At 32.0% G+C, this 15,985-nt stretch overlaps 1 protein-coding gene across 1 annotated transcript in view; it reads left to right on the top strand.

Annotated features, from left to right (window-relative positions):
• The window catches only part of LOC133198998 (fibrillin-2-like), a 48,697-nt gene that overhangs the window by 22,106 nt on the left and 10,606 nt on the right, over window positions 1-15,985 (top strand). The window contains exons 8-15 of the mRNA XM_061334898.1: window positions 11,655-11,761; window positions 12,319-12,406; window positions 12,527-12,606; window positions 12,884-12,920; window positions 13,266-13,360; window positions 14,318-14,443; window positions 14,802-14,944; window positions 15,152-15,287. Of these exons, the coding sequence (XP_061190882.1) occupies window positions 11,655-11,761; window positions 12,319-12,406; window positions 12,527-12,606; window positions 12,884-12,920; window positions 13,266-13,360; window positions 14,318-14,443; window positions 14,802-14,944; window positions 15,152-15,287 (812 nt within the window). The remainder of the gene's footprint in view (window positions 1-11,654; window positions 11,762-12,318; window positions 12,407-12,526; window positions 12,607-12,883; window positions 12,921-13,265; window positions 13,361-14,317; window positions 14,444-14,801; window positions 14,945-15,151; window positions 15,288-15,985) is intronic.

Genomic DNA, 15,985 nt, shown 5'->3' with positions numbered 1-15,985 from the left:
AACACATATTTAAACTTGACAGTAGTATATTAACGATGACAGTAATTGTTATGACCTTGAAAGTAATCTCGGAATGTATATTGTGCGAATTTAATAAATCAGTTTCTTCTGTAATGTGTAATGTTGAAAAGTGAAGAGGAATTGCTGCATTTCTAAATATTCATACACTGTGGAAAGTGATAGAAATACTAATATTTCTTAAATGTATTATCTCACTATTCTTACATTGAAACTTACAATGGTAGCCTGTGATAGGAATGATGAAAAAATGTTAGTCTAATGAAATATATGGAGATAACGAACAGTATTCAAGCTCAAAAGTCCATTAAACAATACAAATTTTGGAGCAGGGCAAACACGGACCTCTTAAACATCAGAGGTGGGATCAGGTGCCATGGAGGAGTGAACATCTCCTGCCATCTAAGTAATATAATTCATCATTACAAACAGTTGCTCAATTTCTAAAAAGAAAAAAAATCTTGACCATTTTAACATAGATTGTAATTAAAATCTTTTAGATTGCTAAAACCCCTGTCACACCGGGACTGCGTCATCACGGCGATCGCACGGCGTCCATAAAAAATGCAAAACGCCGAGGTGAGCGCAGTAGAGTCTCCAACGCGACGAGATCTCCACTGAACGTGGTAGGGTCGCGTGGGGTCTCCTAGAACGCCAGGGGACGGCGCGCACTTTGGGCATGCACAAAGTACGCGCCGTGTGATCGCGGTCTGATAAAAACGCAGTAGAAACGTAGTATGATCGCCGTAGCAGCGAGTTGAGATCTCCAACAACGCAATGGGAGCTCCGTAGGCAAGCCGTGAAGACGCACATGATCGCAGCATGAACGCAGTGATAGTAGACTGCGCTTCCACGGAGACCTCGCGGAGTCCTTGGAAGTTGTCACGGCGTTTCTATCGCGCTTTTACGGCGCTTCTAGTGAGATTAATTGTCTTGTGATTTTTTTGACTGCTATTACACAGCGACAACAAGGAGTTGTCACTGCGATCATTGCGCTCCCTTGGCGTTTCTACCGCGTCCGTTGGCGATCACAATGCGCTTTCAGGGCGTTGTCAGCCAGGCCTTAAGACCATAAAATTAGAACAGACTTTAAGTCAAAATTTATATTATGAATTTCTTGGGTTTTGTTTGACATATGTGTTTTAAAAACTGCAGGACTGTATAATGTTCAAATATAAACAAGTGATGAAAATTTTGTTAGATTATGAAAATTATTTCAAAATTATTTCAATTTGAAATTTTGACTTAAGTCTGTTCTCAGTTTATTGTCTTTGGGCCTGGTCACAAAACAAGAGCAATGGCCTCATATTTGATCAGCAATAATTTAACGTATTTGTTGCACTCCTGACCAGTAGCATGAGTAGAATTGGGAAGTAAAGATTACACCAGAACTTGTTCTGTTGTTTCAGTGAGTTGCGGTGGAATTACTTAAATTTTATAACAACTTTTCAGTGTGTTTATTTTTTACATTCAGATTAAAATCAAAGAAAAGATAAAAACACATGTAAATGGATATAATTGAAAAAAAAAGGTTTTAATAACAAAACTATCAATAATTTAGTACTAAATTTGTTCAAATAGATTTTTAATTGAAGAATATTTCTTGGCATAAGTAGAAGTCTTCGTCATGTAACTTGAATCTTAAAAAAAAGGGTTACAGTTCTTCTGAATATATATCCAAAGTGAAGAACGCATTGTGAACGCAGCAAGCGCAATGAGAACGCCGTGAAAGCTAGGTGACAACTCCTAAGACGCCGTGAAAGCTCCGCGGAAGCGCAGTCAATCGCGAAGAGATCTCCGTGGGAACACAGTAGCACGCCGCAAGAACGCCGTAGAAACGCGTGGGTCGCCGTAGGGACGCCGTGACATCTTCACAATGTGAAAATTTTACAGAAGTTTCTGCAATTTCCTTCCGATTCCACTGCGATTTTAAAAATTTAACAACGCCGTAATAACTCCGTGTGGACGCAGCTTGGTGTGACAGGGCCCTAACAGATTTAACATACATTGTATACTACATGTACATATATTTTAGACTACAAGTATTTGATATTTCTGAAACATAGGAATAATTAAGAGAAGTAACTAAATGAGAACTTTATTATACAATATTGACAACCAAGTTTCTAATCTGTATACGATGACCGTTTAGATTGAGAGCATTGTCATTTTCCATAGGGGAAAAAAACGATCAGTATCTAACCTCTTGCTTTTTATATAATTAAATATAAAGATAAAATTTATTCATTTTTTTAAAATCAGGTGAAACACGTCATAGTGAAATAAATTATCCTTACGAGGGAGAAGGTGAGAATTAGAGTGCAGTGGAGGGTTATAAATAGTATGTGGCAATTTTTCAATCCCAGCAAGCTTGTGATTATGAAGTGTTTACATTGTTTTTCGGATAGGATATATTTTACCTGTAGTGACATAAGTACTGTGTATTTTAAGTTTTTCTTTTCAAAGAAATGATACAATAGGAAAACATTGTCCATGTCATCAAGAAAAATCTCTCTTTGCTATTTGGAAAGGGGTAACGATTTACTCCAGGAATCAAATTGTTCGGAACTTTTCCGGAAATAATCCAAAGAACTTGCTTGGAAAGAAACGAAAAATTGCTACTGCAGAGAAGGTGTACAATGCGTTATGTCTTGTCGCTAGTAACCATTTGTTGCTTTTACAAAACCAGCCTTACTTGGGAAAAGGTGCAGTTTTGAAATATTCAAAAGCAATTCGTAATGTGTGTGAGTTTATTGTTTCCTTTTAACAAATTCTAGGGAGTGAAAATAACCTGTTTGCATTCGCATATGTGACAAACAGTAAACAATATCATAGGCGAGTTATTATTTCAGAAACTTTTAGAGGCTTTATCATGTTTATGGTACAATTTTCTTCCCATCAGAACACTAAAAAAGGGTTCAATGTATATTTGTCAGTAATATGCATGTTTCAAGGTCTTACTTGACAACTCTATTCACATCGTATAAAAAGTCCCGTTTTGACCATTCAAAAGATCACATGTTAGGGAAAAGCTGGATGGACAGCATGGCCTAGTTTATATAATTCGAAATATCCACGATAATGTGCTTCTGGTTCTAATTGCTTAGGAATCAAGTATATGTCAACGCTATTTGTATGTACCAAAATATGACGACGTAAATCAAAATAATGGAAAAAAGTTTTAGTTGACATCTATTTTTTATTTGGTTTTCACCCAGTTTAATCAAAACTCTCACTTACACTTAGGACTCTTAAGTAACATGTATGCTAGGAATTAACACATTAATTATATAAGGTAAAGGGATTGATTCACAGATTAATCGATCACTTTTAAAAGGAGAATAAAGACATGTTGTCTACTATTCAATAAAAGTATTGATCAATAGTCAATCAATTGTCCACGGAGGGGGGAAATCTTAAAATATCCAATATAAGCGTCATTGCAAATTCAGAAATTGCAATCACAATTAAGAGGAAAATCTAACTGCCTGTTATTTGTATCGTGTAACTTAAATATGAGATGTAAAAAAAAAATTTAAAAAAAACAGTTAACCTGAAATTTTCAAGTTATTTTGCTTATTAAGATAAGAAAAAAAAACATTTTATTTTGAGAGATATCAAATATATCAGTCAAAAAAGTCAAAATGATTTAGTTGAACTGTGTATTTTAAGGTCATAGATGTAAGTTTTCTTTTTTTTTTTCTCTGAGAATCTGCTAGCAAGTAGTTGCACCAATGTATAGTTCAGTTGTTTTTGGTGAATTGTTTTGAAAAAAAAACAAAAACGGTGTAGCTTTTTATGTTTAACAGTATGTCTAATTGCTAACAGACAGTGATTTGTGTTGATTAATTCTGTGTGTATGTAAAAGATACTGCGTAATGACTAGTGATGTAAAGGTTTTGTTTGTATAAGATTTATCACAACCAGTGTTTAAATAAATACTTTAAAAAGTATAATATACTGTAAAATAAATATAAAGTTGACATAATTTAAATAATTCTAAATCATTTCAAAATAATAAATGTCATTTACGTTTTCTAATATACATTCGTGTGGTTTCTTCCTTTGAAGAAGAAAATGGAGAGTATCGAATGGATGGAGGATCCGTTTCCGGACAAGGTGAGCTGAACCTTTGCAATAGTATGATGCTTGTGCTTATAAATTATGTTTTTGGTTGTTGTTTTTTTGGGACTTGCTTATTATGAAAAGAATACATTTGGAAATGTGACCTTAAATAAGTGATCTTTTTTGTTATTTATTAATATTGTAACTTACTGTAATTGATTATTTATTTGTGAATAACACTTGATTTAATGAAACAGCAATACATATATCTATTTTATTTCTTTAGTAGTGTTGAAGTGGTAGAGGTACGGATAAAATTATCATAAGTTAGATATTACGTATATAAGAAAAGAGAGAGGATCCATATAGGATCCAGATTATAGATGCTTAACATTACAAAATAAAAAATAAAATCCTTCTTTTTAAAAAGCTTTCTATCAGATAAATTGTCTACAAGAAATGCATCATCGCTTTCAGCGAAATTATTCCTACCAATATAAATGCATGAAATTTATTTTAACGTGTTTGAGTTGATATATTTATTCAAGAAAATTACAATGTGACGTGTCCTTATTTATTAGTTTAGAAAAGAAAACTTTCTAAAAGGCTTATAGATACATGTAATATTGAAAGTAGAATCTCAGAGTAGAGCTGATCTATCTTTTCTGAAGTAGAAAATCCCTTATTCTTCAAATAATACTATTTATTACATAGGATGAATTCATTCTCTCTGTTTGCTTCCAAAGGAAAAATATATCGCTCATTTAGACTGCTAAAAATTATATATATTCCAGTATTAATAATTATGCTAAAAATTTATGTACAACGTTTACAAAGCTAGGTTATAAAACTAGGTCATAGGGAAATCATGGTTATTAGGAAGTAAAATTTGAGGCACGTGTGACTTCCTTATAAATGAGTTTTACTGAACCTTATTTGAAAGCGTTTACGCAAAGAGTTACTATTTTTCATTTTATTAAATTGTTATATTTTAGAATTGAAATGTAGTTTTTTTTCTCTTGTTAATGGTTATTTATTTGTCATTTCCGAAGATGTACCACTTGTATAAATTAAATATTTTTATATTATTTATAATTTTACCTAGTTTTTCAATCAATAAACTGATTTCAATCAATACAATAATAATAATTAAACCTTTTGTAATTAATGTTTCTCCATTCAATTTTCGTAATTGACCATATTTCGAAAGCTGCATTATTGATATTCATACGGATGATAAAGCTAAAAATGATGAACCTTTAATTATGTGAACATTTCTTGTCATACAATGAACAGTAATCATTGCCATTTAACATTTCATCAAACGTAATAACAGATTTAACATGCTTTATTTATAATTATTTTTTCAGAAACTGACACTCTGAAAGTCTTGCAAGCAAACCAAGAAATTCGACTATAGGATCCATCAAAATGTCAACAGAATTCATATGACTGGATACATATTCAACAAAATACTGTGTTTTCTAAAAAAAAAGTACTTAAGACTAATCATTTAAAATGATAATATATCGTGTATATTTTTAAAGATAAAAGATTTGAATCGTCTGAATTTGTAATATATAGTTTTATTTTATTTGGATCTTCCGTAATATATCAAATATAGTACATGTACAGCTGACCTTCGGTATCTCGAACACAGATATCTCCAGTAACAAGGATATGTCTAAGGGATTCGGAAGTGCCAAACACATCTTATTTCAGCATTTTATCCTCAATATCTTAATCCTCGGATATTTCGAAGTTACTGCTCCCCATCGAGTTTGGGATAACGAAGTTTGACTGTAGTATTGTATATTTTGGAAGAACTTCAAGTGTAATTAACAGGAAAGAGAGATTAATCTAGAAGTATCCTTTGGATTAGAAAATCCTGTGCTATCTATCGCTAGCTATAAAACAGATATTTTTTGGGGGATTTTAAAAGACTTGTTTTATTGTTAACAATGTGTTTAATAATGTATTGTTGTGCATGAAATCAAAATTTATGGTTGCCATATATATTTATGATGCAGTGTGCTGTATATGTTATATATATTTATTTAATATTTGTATGAAAAATATTCCAATCTTTCAATTTAATTCCCATACCGACATATGCGTGTATTTGAAAGAAATGAACACAGGTCATATCGTATTTCTCACTTGAATGACATCATTTAAATGTGCCATTTATTTACTTTAAAAAAAAAACAGAGAAAGTATTTTTACTTTTTTTCAAGTTTTATGAATTGATTCTATTGAAATGAACAGCGAGGATGTTTTCAAAGAGCATTTAGCTTTGTTTACATTTGCTTCTTATTTATTTTTCCATTATATAGCTGAAATACTGCCTACTCGGCGTCAATCAATCAATTAATCAATCAATCAAAGATTATTTACTTGACGTTTTTTTTCTTAATTCTTAGTCAGATATGATTATCATAAGAAAAAATTTGATTTTGAGCTCTCTGTATTTTTTTTCATAAGTTTTTTACGTACCCTATATTAGTATTGTGTTTAAAAAAAATGATATTTCTTTGTGAAGTAAATTATATATACGTCGTTTTCAAACAAGGACAATCTCAATTAGCACAAGTAGCATTTTGTGTCCAAAACACGTTTTTTGTCTATATAAATATTAGGTGAATAAATAGTTTTAAAATGACATTATCTTTTTTTTTTGGAGAATTTCTGACGAACGACTTAGGTTATGAAAGTGAGCTTTTCTCCTCACAGCCCCGCTTTTTTATTGTTTGGATATTGCTATCGATAGTATGACTGAGGACTTTATAAGGACAAATAAGAAAGAAGTCCAGGTGAAATATCTTGCTCAACATTCGCTGAACCACGCTAAAATTTGAGAGGAGCAAGTCGTCATGTGTTAATTTTTTTTGTGATACTTTTCCTAAGCCCATTCTTCTTCTTAAATTCAATCATTTCTTTTCAAAATCGTTGCTTTTTGAAGCTGACAGAATATTCTAAGCAGGTCTAATCTGACATCCTACTCTTTGGCTTTCAACCCTCGGCATTAAATTGTACTTTTGTTCGATTCATTCTGATTGTTCGAATCAATCGAATGTCAAGAGCGTAAATAATATTTTGCGAGATTTAGAGCTTTCTTGACTCCGCCGCAAAAGAGCAGCAGTAATTTAAATAACTATGATGTAATCGCGATACTTACCATAAAATGATAATCCTAATTATTAGCTGAAACCAGTTGATTTGTACCTGAACTTTTAAGATGCACATAGATTGATAAAAGATGGATAAAAGATGGAAACATTTGACAAATTAAAAGATAATACAAGGAAGCCAACAATTAACATGATGAGGCAATCTTCAAAAAATTGTCTGTTTGCCCTCTCACGATCTACTGACTAAAACGGAACGACTCGAAACTCGTTTAAACCCTTCAGAAAACGTTTTTAAAATCATTATGAAATTTTCTCATCGTATTATCAACTATTTATTTTTATTCGGAAATACATGATCAATATATAACGCTTTTCTATGTAAATGCATATCTCATAGGGGGAAAAGCTTATTTTCCGGTCTATTTTTTTTTATCCTGAGTTGGGAGGGGGCAAGCAAACATTCTTTTAAAGATGGATTAATTATTATTGCATCTATTTCATCATTATATGATCTACAAGTCATCTACAACACAGACTTTTAAGGTCAAATGTGAGACTGGAACATCTCTTCCTGTTTTACCTCATGCTGTTCAAAATCTATTTAGATTATAAATAAACAAAAATTAGATTATAATTTCAGTATAATACATGTATACAAAGGGTTTGTCTCACTCCTGGATTATTGGAAAAAAGTCATCCACCGTAGAGAGTTAAATGTGTTCTGTCAAACTTATCAAGGGCGTTTTCCATAAGCTTCACTGTAAATCACCTTTTTATTCAAGAGACCTTTATTTTTGCGTAATTACATTGGATCGTCTGAAAGCCATTAGTCCTTTCTGTTCGTATTATTCAGAAAACCGGAATTCCCGAAAATTTTTTTGCCCTTATAAATACTAATTAATAACTATCTCGCGAAAATTACTGGATTTTCTGTATATATGAATGCATGTTTTCACATGATTCAACCATTTAAAAAGTTCAGAAGAGAGAGAGAGAGAAAAAAATCGTTCGGATTTCAAAGTTGAAGCGTCATCGACAGACGGTGTATTAAGAGTTTCCCTTCCTGGTTCGTTTAACTTGAATTGAAATTTAACTATAGATAGATCTCCAATGACAGAATTGAAATGCAACAGTTACAAAATCCAAAACAGACAGAAAAAGGATACGCAGCTATTCTTTTGCTCTCTGCAATGAAGCCTCCCTATAAATACGAAACAGATTCTTGGAATTTTCTTCTTCCAATCTGGAGAACGCAGATGTTCAAATCTGATGAAAGTGAACGGGGAACCTGGCTTTTAAAGAAAAATTGCGAGCTTAAAAAATGTCAATATCATTTATTCAGATTTTGGAGATTTCCCTTTGTGAAGCCGCAGATGATTTTTAAAACGTATAATAAAATTGACACTCGGTAGTGTTTAAGACAGTACATGGCGGATCATTTATACATTTTCATTAATGGTAAAAAAAAATCTTCTTACAATCGCTGTCTATATAATTATGGCGTGAATTGAAAACATTGCTTTCTGCGAAAAATTATAATTCACCACGTGATTTCTAACCCAAGTTAGCATTTGAATACTTAATTCCGACAAATGATGCCTCAGATACATCAGAGCAACCAATTTTGAATTCACTATTGGACTTAATAAGTTAGAAACAGTTGAGAATTATATGTATTTAGGTATAACGTTTACGCACACTGGTAATTTCATGAAAAATGCAGAAAATCTTGCTAAAGCAGGGGGACGTGCTCTCGGGAAAATTATATCTTCCATTCATAGTAATAAAGATTTCAGGTTTAATGCTTATGAAAAACTATTTTACTTTTGTGTAATACCTGTTTTGGATTATGCATCCAGTGTCTGGGGTTTCAAAAAATTCCAACCAATAGATAATATTCAAAATAGAGCGATTCGGTATTTTATTGGGGTACACCGCTTTGCTCCCACACTGGGGGTTTATGGAGACACTGGATGGATTCCCAGTCAGTATAGACGTTGGATAAATGTAATCAGATATTGGAATAGAGTTTTATCCTTTAGCAATGATCGAATTACAAGAATTGTTTTTGAAGTTGATTACAATAAGGGTAGGAATAACTGGTGCAGTGATTTGAAAGATATATTACACCAACTAGAGCTGGATTATTATTTTGAGTCAAAGCTTATGGTAAATATAAATATGGTTCAATCAAAAATACACAATTATTATTCCAACCTTTGGAGCAATGAGATTTTAAGCATTCATAAATTGCGGACTTACGTTTATTTTAAAACAACTTTTGGAAGGGAAAATTATGTAGTACTTGATATGCCTAAATATTTACGTTCAATTTTAGCACAATTTAGATGTGGCATTTTACCACTACGAATAAAAACCGGTAGATATCATGGGGAACCTGTTGAGGATCGAATTTGCACCTTTTGCTCTAAAAATAATGTAGTTCTAAGACGAAATTCATTTTTATTGCATTGTCCTTTGTACTCTGAATATCGTTCAAAACTTTTTGAAAACACTGGTCTTAATCAAATGGCATGGTCAGATGTGGATTTACTAAGTATACTTACTTCAAATTATCCTCGACAGGTTGCAAAGTATTTATATTTTTCATTTATGCGGAGACAGTCCGTTATCTTCAGAAAATAAGAATGTATTTCAGTGTCATATTTATCTACTAATAACAGACACTACCAATCTTTGCATACAAAATACATATATATGTATATATATCACAATTATGTTTATTTACTTTTTTGTTTATCTCTTAACGTTGTGCTCTTTATTTTCTTTATATATTGTATTTCAATTTTGTGTTTAAAGTGGCATATAGGCCCGATGGGCCGGGTGTTAATTGTTATTTTATACAGTTTGTAAACAAAGGATTTAATTATGTACACATGTCACTATAAATAATTAAATTACTTACTTACTTACTTACTTACATGTCATATGTAGCATGTGCCTTACCAATAGAGGTCCGGCATTGATTTACGATCATTTAAATTTTAACCAAATTGTAATTTCATTTTGAATCCTTTGTAAATGAGGGTGCCATACAAATACGAAAGTTTTTTTTTTTTTTTTTTTTTTTTTTTACACATGACATTGTAACTCTGGTGTGATTTCAAACCCATTCTAACAAGATTATCTCCACGTATTTTATATATGTATCAACCTTTTCTTCATTTAGGGGCAAGTAGGTGTAAATTTTAATATTTGCAAAGCAGTAAATGAAAAAAAAATACTTTATTGTGGAACTGTCTAAAATCATTTTGACATTCAAATTTTACTTCAAATATAGACCAGATTCTCTTTAACAAAAGAAAAAGTGTATATGATAGATATAAAGTAACAGAAACGGCCGAAATAGAGCTTGAAATTCAGCGTTAAATGCATACATGTCATGGCCTTAGGTACATATTTCTTACTTCTTAACACATAAAAATATGAATTATTATTTTAAAACATCCAATGATTTATTCCTTAAATTTATTCATTAACAAAAACATACTTAATTTTATTTCAATTAAGTATATTATTGTGATTATTGGCATTATATATAGGTTGTTCAAGAAGAAATAATAGTCGATCATTGCATTTCAATAGACGACTTTCAGATGTAGAAGAGTCATTTCCTTTCCTAGGTTAACCGAGCTAAGGCTTTGTTTTTCCGTCTATAACATCACGAACTTTATGGGACAGTATTTAACAAATGAAATGTGTATGACATGTATATGGTCATCATATTATCTTGGTTGCCTCCTAAATTATTATAAATAAGTTACAAAGGTTATAATAAAAAGAATAAAGGGTGGTAACTCTGAAGAATGTGGAAGTCTATCAAATATTTACATTCGGTGTAATTTTCTTCATGATATCCATTTGAAATCGGTAACATCCAACCCCCTGTAACACACATAAAACCTTGTCACGGTGCTGCAGAATATATAGTAGAAATCACATACACTTTCAAAACACTAGAAACACAAAAATGTTTATTTGTTTTGGCTCAATTAAATAAAAAACTTATGCCCTTTTAAATTGTTGTAAAAAAATAATTGTACGTTTAGATTTAATTGGTCATTTACCAATTTCCCAATTGGTCATTTTCCCGCCAGGACAGCTCTTACATCTAATAGATTTACCACACCAGTTCTGAAAAATACTTAATTTATGACAAAGATGAATGAAATAAACATTTTTGAAGAGAAAAAATGTCAATATAAGCATGAAATTCTTATTTTTGGATGTTATCGTTCGTAAAACAGCATCTGGCTTACCGACATATTATTATACGCAAACGCGCGGTATTCAAGATGTCGACACGGCCAGGTATTGTTATAGACATCCAAAAATAAGAATTCAATGTTTAAAAATGCATATATACACTCTTAAAGCAAAGACTTGTCCGATTCTAATGTCAAAGTGATCATTTTTCAGGTTATGATAACGTGATTGCATCTGGTGGTGACATTAATGTGAAAGAGTTGAACCAGTACGTAGCTAGAATGATAGCCACAGAGGGCGCTTTTGAAAAAGAACACAAGGTAGATAACTCTGAGTAAAACCACACCATGAATTGTATTTAAGCTCTTATGATATACAGGGTAAGAACGTTACAGTGTTGGTTTATTATGATTAATTATGTTGTGGAATTAAAAAGTTTAGCTGTTAATTGTATTTAATGGAACACGGGCGAAAAGAAATTTAAAAAAAAAAGTGGTCATGATTGAGTAACGGTAACAGGAGATGAAATTCTCAAAATGTTACAAATTCATTAAATTTTGATCATTAGCTTTTTCCTTCATTATGAGACACTTTTACGCAAACTTACGTTCCCATAAAATAGTACAAATATATAAGGATACCATCAAGGTAATTAAAATGCGTTATGTATTTTGGCGTTTTTTTAAACACAATTCTGATGCCAAGTATTCCTGGTTGATGTCTCTTTATGACGTTGGTTTAACTGCACTGGTTCCAAATCCAGCTTTTTACATTTAGTTCTATGTTGATGGCAAATGTTTTATTTTAAAATTATGACATAGAGACAGTTCCCTATTAAAAGACATATTTCTACAGGATTACGAACTTCTAATTTTAGCGGCTTCAAATTGGATTGATAGCTACATGTACAGAAGCACAAAAGGAGGAAAATTCAAGGAAAAATAGATACAAGAATATCTATGCATGTAAGTATATCATAAGTAGTAATAATAAATACTTGGGAATGTGTAGAAAACGTACGAAAAATGCCTTTCTTTATTTTCACTTCTCGTCAATATATATAATTATATATATTCCCTTTTCAGATGACCATTCTCGTGTTGTGTTAAAAAAAGAAGGGGATAAAGAAACTTTGTCCAGTTATATAAATGCCAATTTTATTAATGTAAGGTCTTTTTCCTTTTATTCTGAAATGTAAATGAACCTGAAAATATAAGATTTTGTTTAATTTCGACTAAATTTAAGTAGGTTTAATAATTTGTGATTTAGTAGTAGTATAAAGAAATGAAGATAATTTTTTTTCATATTTTGAACAAAGTTGATCATAACATCCTTAAGCTGAAATTTGTTTAATTCAGATTTTACTTTAATTTTTTTTAAAGTGAAAATTACATAAAGATATAATAGAGAATACATTGTATATTGTCTATATTTTTATACAGGGGTTTGGAAAAGAAAAAAGATACATTGCCGCACAAGGTAAATACACCTTCATGTAGTTAATACTCTTTTTTAATTCTTTTTCAAGATTTGATTAATGAAACTAACACAGTTGTAGGATCATCGTGAATTATTATTTCCTCTTAAAGTAGTGGACAGACTATATGGAGTCTACACATATCTTGGTATCTTTTTTCCAAGAATTTTCAGAAAACCATCATGTGATTCCTAAAAATACAACAAATCAATCAATCAATATTTTCTTTAAGTATTCAAGGCCTCTGGCCCAAAGTGTAATACATTTTGAGTCGATCACGTGTATATCATACTGTTGTAAACACAATTTTGCTGTCAATGGACGTTGCTGGATATATCTCTGTACAGGGCCAACGGAGAACACTGTAAATGATTTTTGGAGGATGATCTGGCAGAATAAGTGCTCAGTAATTGTCATGCTGACGAAACTTATTGAATGTGGGGTATGTATACTTTAAACTTAGACAATTAATTGTATGTCTTCAATAAAGACATGCGGAACAACAGCATAATAATTATGTTATCTGAATACAGAAAATATGCTAGCGCTTTAGTTTTGGTTTATAAAAGAATATGAAATATTTACATCAAACCTACGTGTATTTTGCAAATGTTGAGTATAAATATAGAGAAGGATCCCTTTATCGGTGACGTAATCAATAAAAAAAACCCAAACCTGAACCGTGAAGTAAGTTTTCATGATCAAAAAAAGCCTTTAACTGTAATTGATCGGTACTTGTAGGTTTGTTAACAAAACAAAACACATATTATGTTTGTTACTTACTTTCTACAGAAATATCCGGGCTTGTAAAGTCCGTGGAAGGCTCATCTTCAGCAACTCGCCTTCTAAGGACTTCATAAACTCAAATGCAGATGTCAATAATAAAACTCATAAGTTTGTTTGTTGTTTAACGTCCCTCTCGAGAATTTTTCACTAAATATGACATACGGAGACGCCACCATTTGCCGGTGGAGAGCTGCAAATTTTGACCTATACTCGGCACTTACGGCCATTGAGCAGTGAGGGATCTTTTTCGTGCCAGCACCTACTGCGACACGGGATCTCGGTTTATAGGTCTCATCCGTAGGACCGGTCTCCACGTCCCCAAGTGGGATTCGAATCCGCGACGTGAGGATCAACTCCCTACTCCGCGGCTTTAGAGCAGACGCTCTCACCACTGCGCCACGCCGGCGACTTAACCTCATAAGTAGTAGTTTGTATATATTTAATTCATGGGCATTTTAATTTAAGTATGGGGGCATTTGATTTATATGAAAACATTTAAAGGTACACTTTATTCATAGACAAATACCTGTAAGTGTATGCCACCTGTGTAGGCATTTGAATTTAAACTTTATCAAGAAAAACAAAATAAAAAAAAACAATCGGTTATTTGCAGGTCAGTAAGTGTTTATCGTACTGGCCTATGGATGACAACGAGTATGTGAATGGTGGCATCCGAATTAAGTTTAAAGGAAAAGATGAGTTTGCTGACTTCACCGTTACTTACCTAACCCTCTCAAAAGTAGGTATTTAAATTATATATTAATGAGATATGGAGATTTATCAAATGCTGTAAATATTCATCAAATGTTATTACCTTTTTTATCAAAATCAAATTTTATTTATCAGATGTAGTTGAAATACCCTGAATACAAACGTGTTTACTATTTTAATATTCAATATAAAGATTGGTTTGGATGGATTAGAAATGTCATTTCATATAACGTAGGTGTCTTATGGACACATTATAGTACATGATATTATACAGAAAATCATTCGGATTCTATTAGACGATGTGAAGTTACTATATTCGTGTGTATTTAAACCAACATTTATAAATGTAGAGATAAGGAAATGTTCATTTACCTTCTTTTGTTTAGGGTTCAGATGAATTTAGTGTCACCCACTGTCAGTTTACCACGTGGCCTGATAGAGGCGTTCCCCAATATGTCACGCCCCTTGTAGAATTTCTACACAAAATTAGGTCTATTGAAGACGATTCGCCCTTATTAGTTCACTGCAGGTATGATAGACTTTTAAACTTTTAAAAATGTATAAAGTAGATAATTTTTTTTTTCACTTTGAAACTTGAATGTGTTTTAAATAGAAATAGGTATCTATGCAAAAATTTGTTTTTGCTGGACTGTGGTCTTCCAAATTTCTAAGAACTAATTTCAGTACACTTGTATGCACAATCTCTCATGGGCATTGATTTGATATCTAATTTTAGTGCCGGTGTTGGAAGATCCGGTGCCTTTATTGCTGTACATTATCTGTGTGAGCAAGCGGAGAAGGAACAGAGAGTTAACATATTCGATTGTGTAAAAAGCATGCGCGAACAAAGAATCAATATGGTTCAAACTCCAGTGAGTACATTTGGATTACACTTTTCATCATCTAGTATGGGAACGAAAAGCCTGAGCGTTGATATTTTCTGAGAAGAGATAGAAAAGTTATCGTACAGAATTGCACTGCTTAATACATGCATGTTTAAAAGTTTAGACATTTCTGATTCGACTGAATACAAATTGCAGTCAAACTCGTTTTAAAGAACCTGTTATAATGAAATCTCGGTTAAAAAGAAAGTTAAAAAGAAAGTTTTAAGAATTCCCTAGAGGACTTTGCACTCTGCAAGAAGGATTTTTGAGAAATTTACATTATAAGAAAGTTTAAAGATGCATATGGACAGGGACTGTTAATACAAGAATAGGAGATGGTCAAAGTTCAATGAAATGTGAAAATAATGAACAGCGATCCTGCACAAAAGTCAAAATAAACAATACAAATTTTGAGCAGAGCCAACAAGGACCTCTGGAAGCAAGGGCGGGATTATTTGCCATGGAATGTTAAACATCCCCTGTCGACCGGTCACACCCACTGTGTACATTTTGCCATGATCTGGTAAACGGAAAAAATCCATAAACATTTCAATTTGAACGTAATGACCTAACAATCTGTATGAAAGACGTCAGTCAACATAAGACTTAACGAGAGATTGTATTTGCAAACAAGGTCATTGTATCGATCATTGGATTTGCCAAATGCTGACTTGAAATTATATTTT

This window comes from Saccostrea echinata, unplaced genomic scaffold (genome assembly GCF_033153115.1).
Source record: "Saccostrea echinata isolate AGI-Se365-2 ecotype Australia unplaced genomic scaffold, CSIRO_AGI_Sech_v1 ptg000033l, whole genome shotgun sequence".
NCBI classification, from domain to species: domain Eukaryota; kingdom Metazoa; phylum Mollusca; class Bivalvia; order Ostreida; family Ostreidae; genus Saccostrea; species Saccostrea echinata.
The sequence above is the reverse complement of the archived record's forward strand: the minus strand, read 5'-3'. Positions and strand labels throughout refer to the sequence as shown.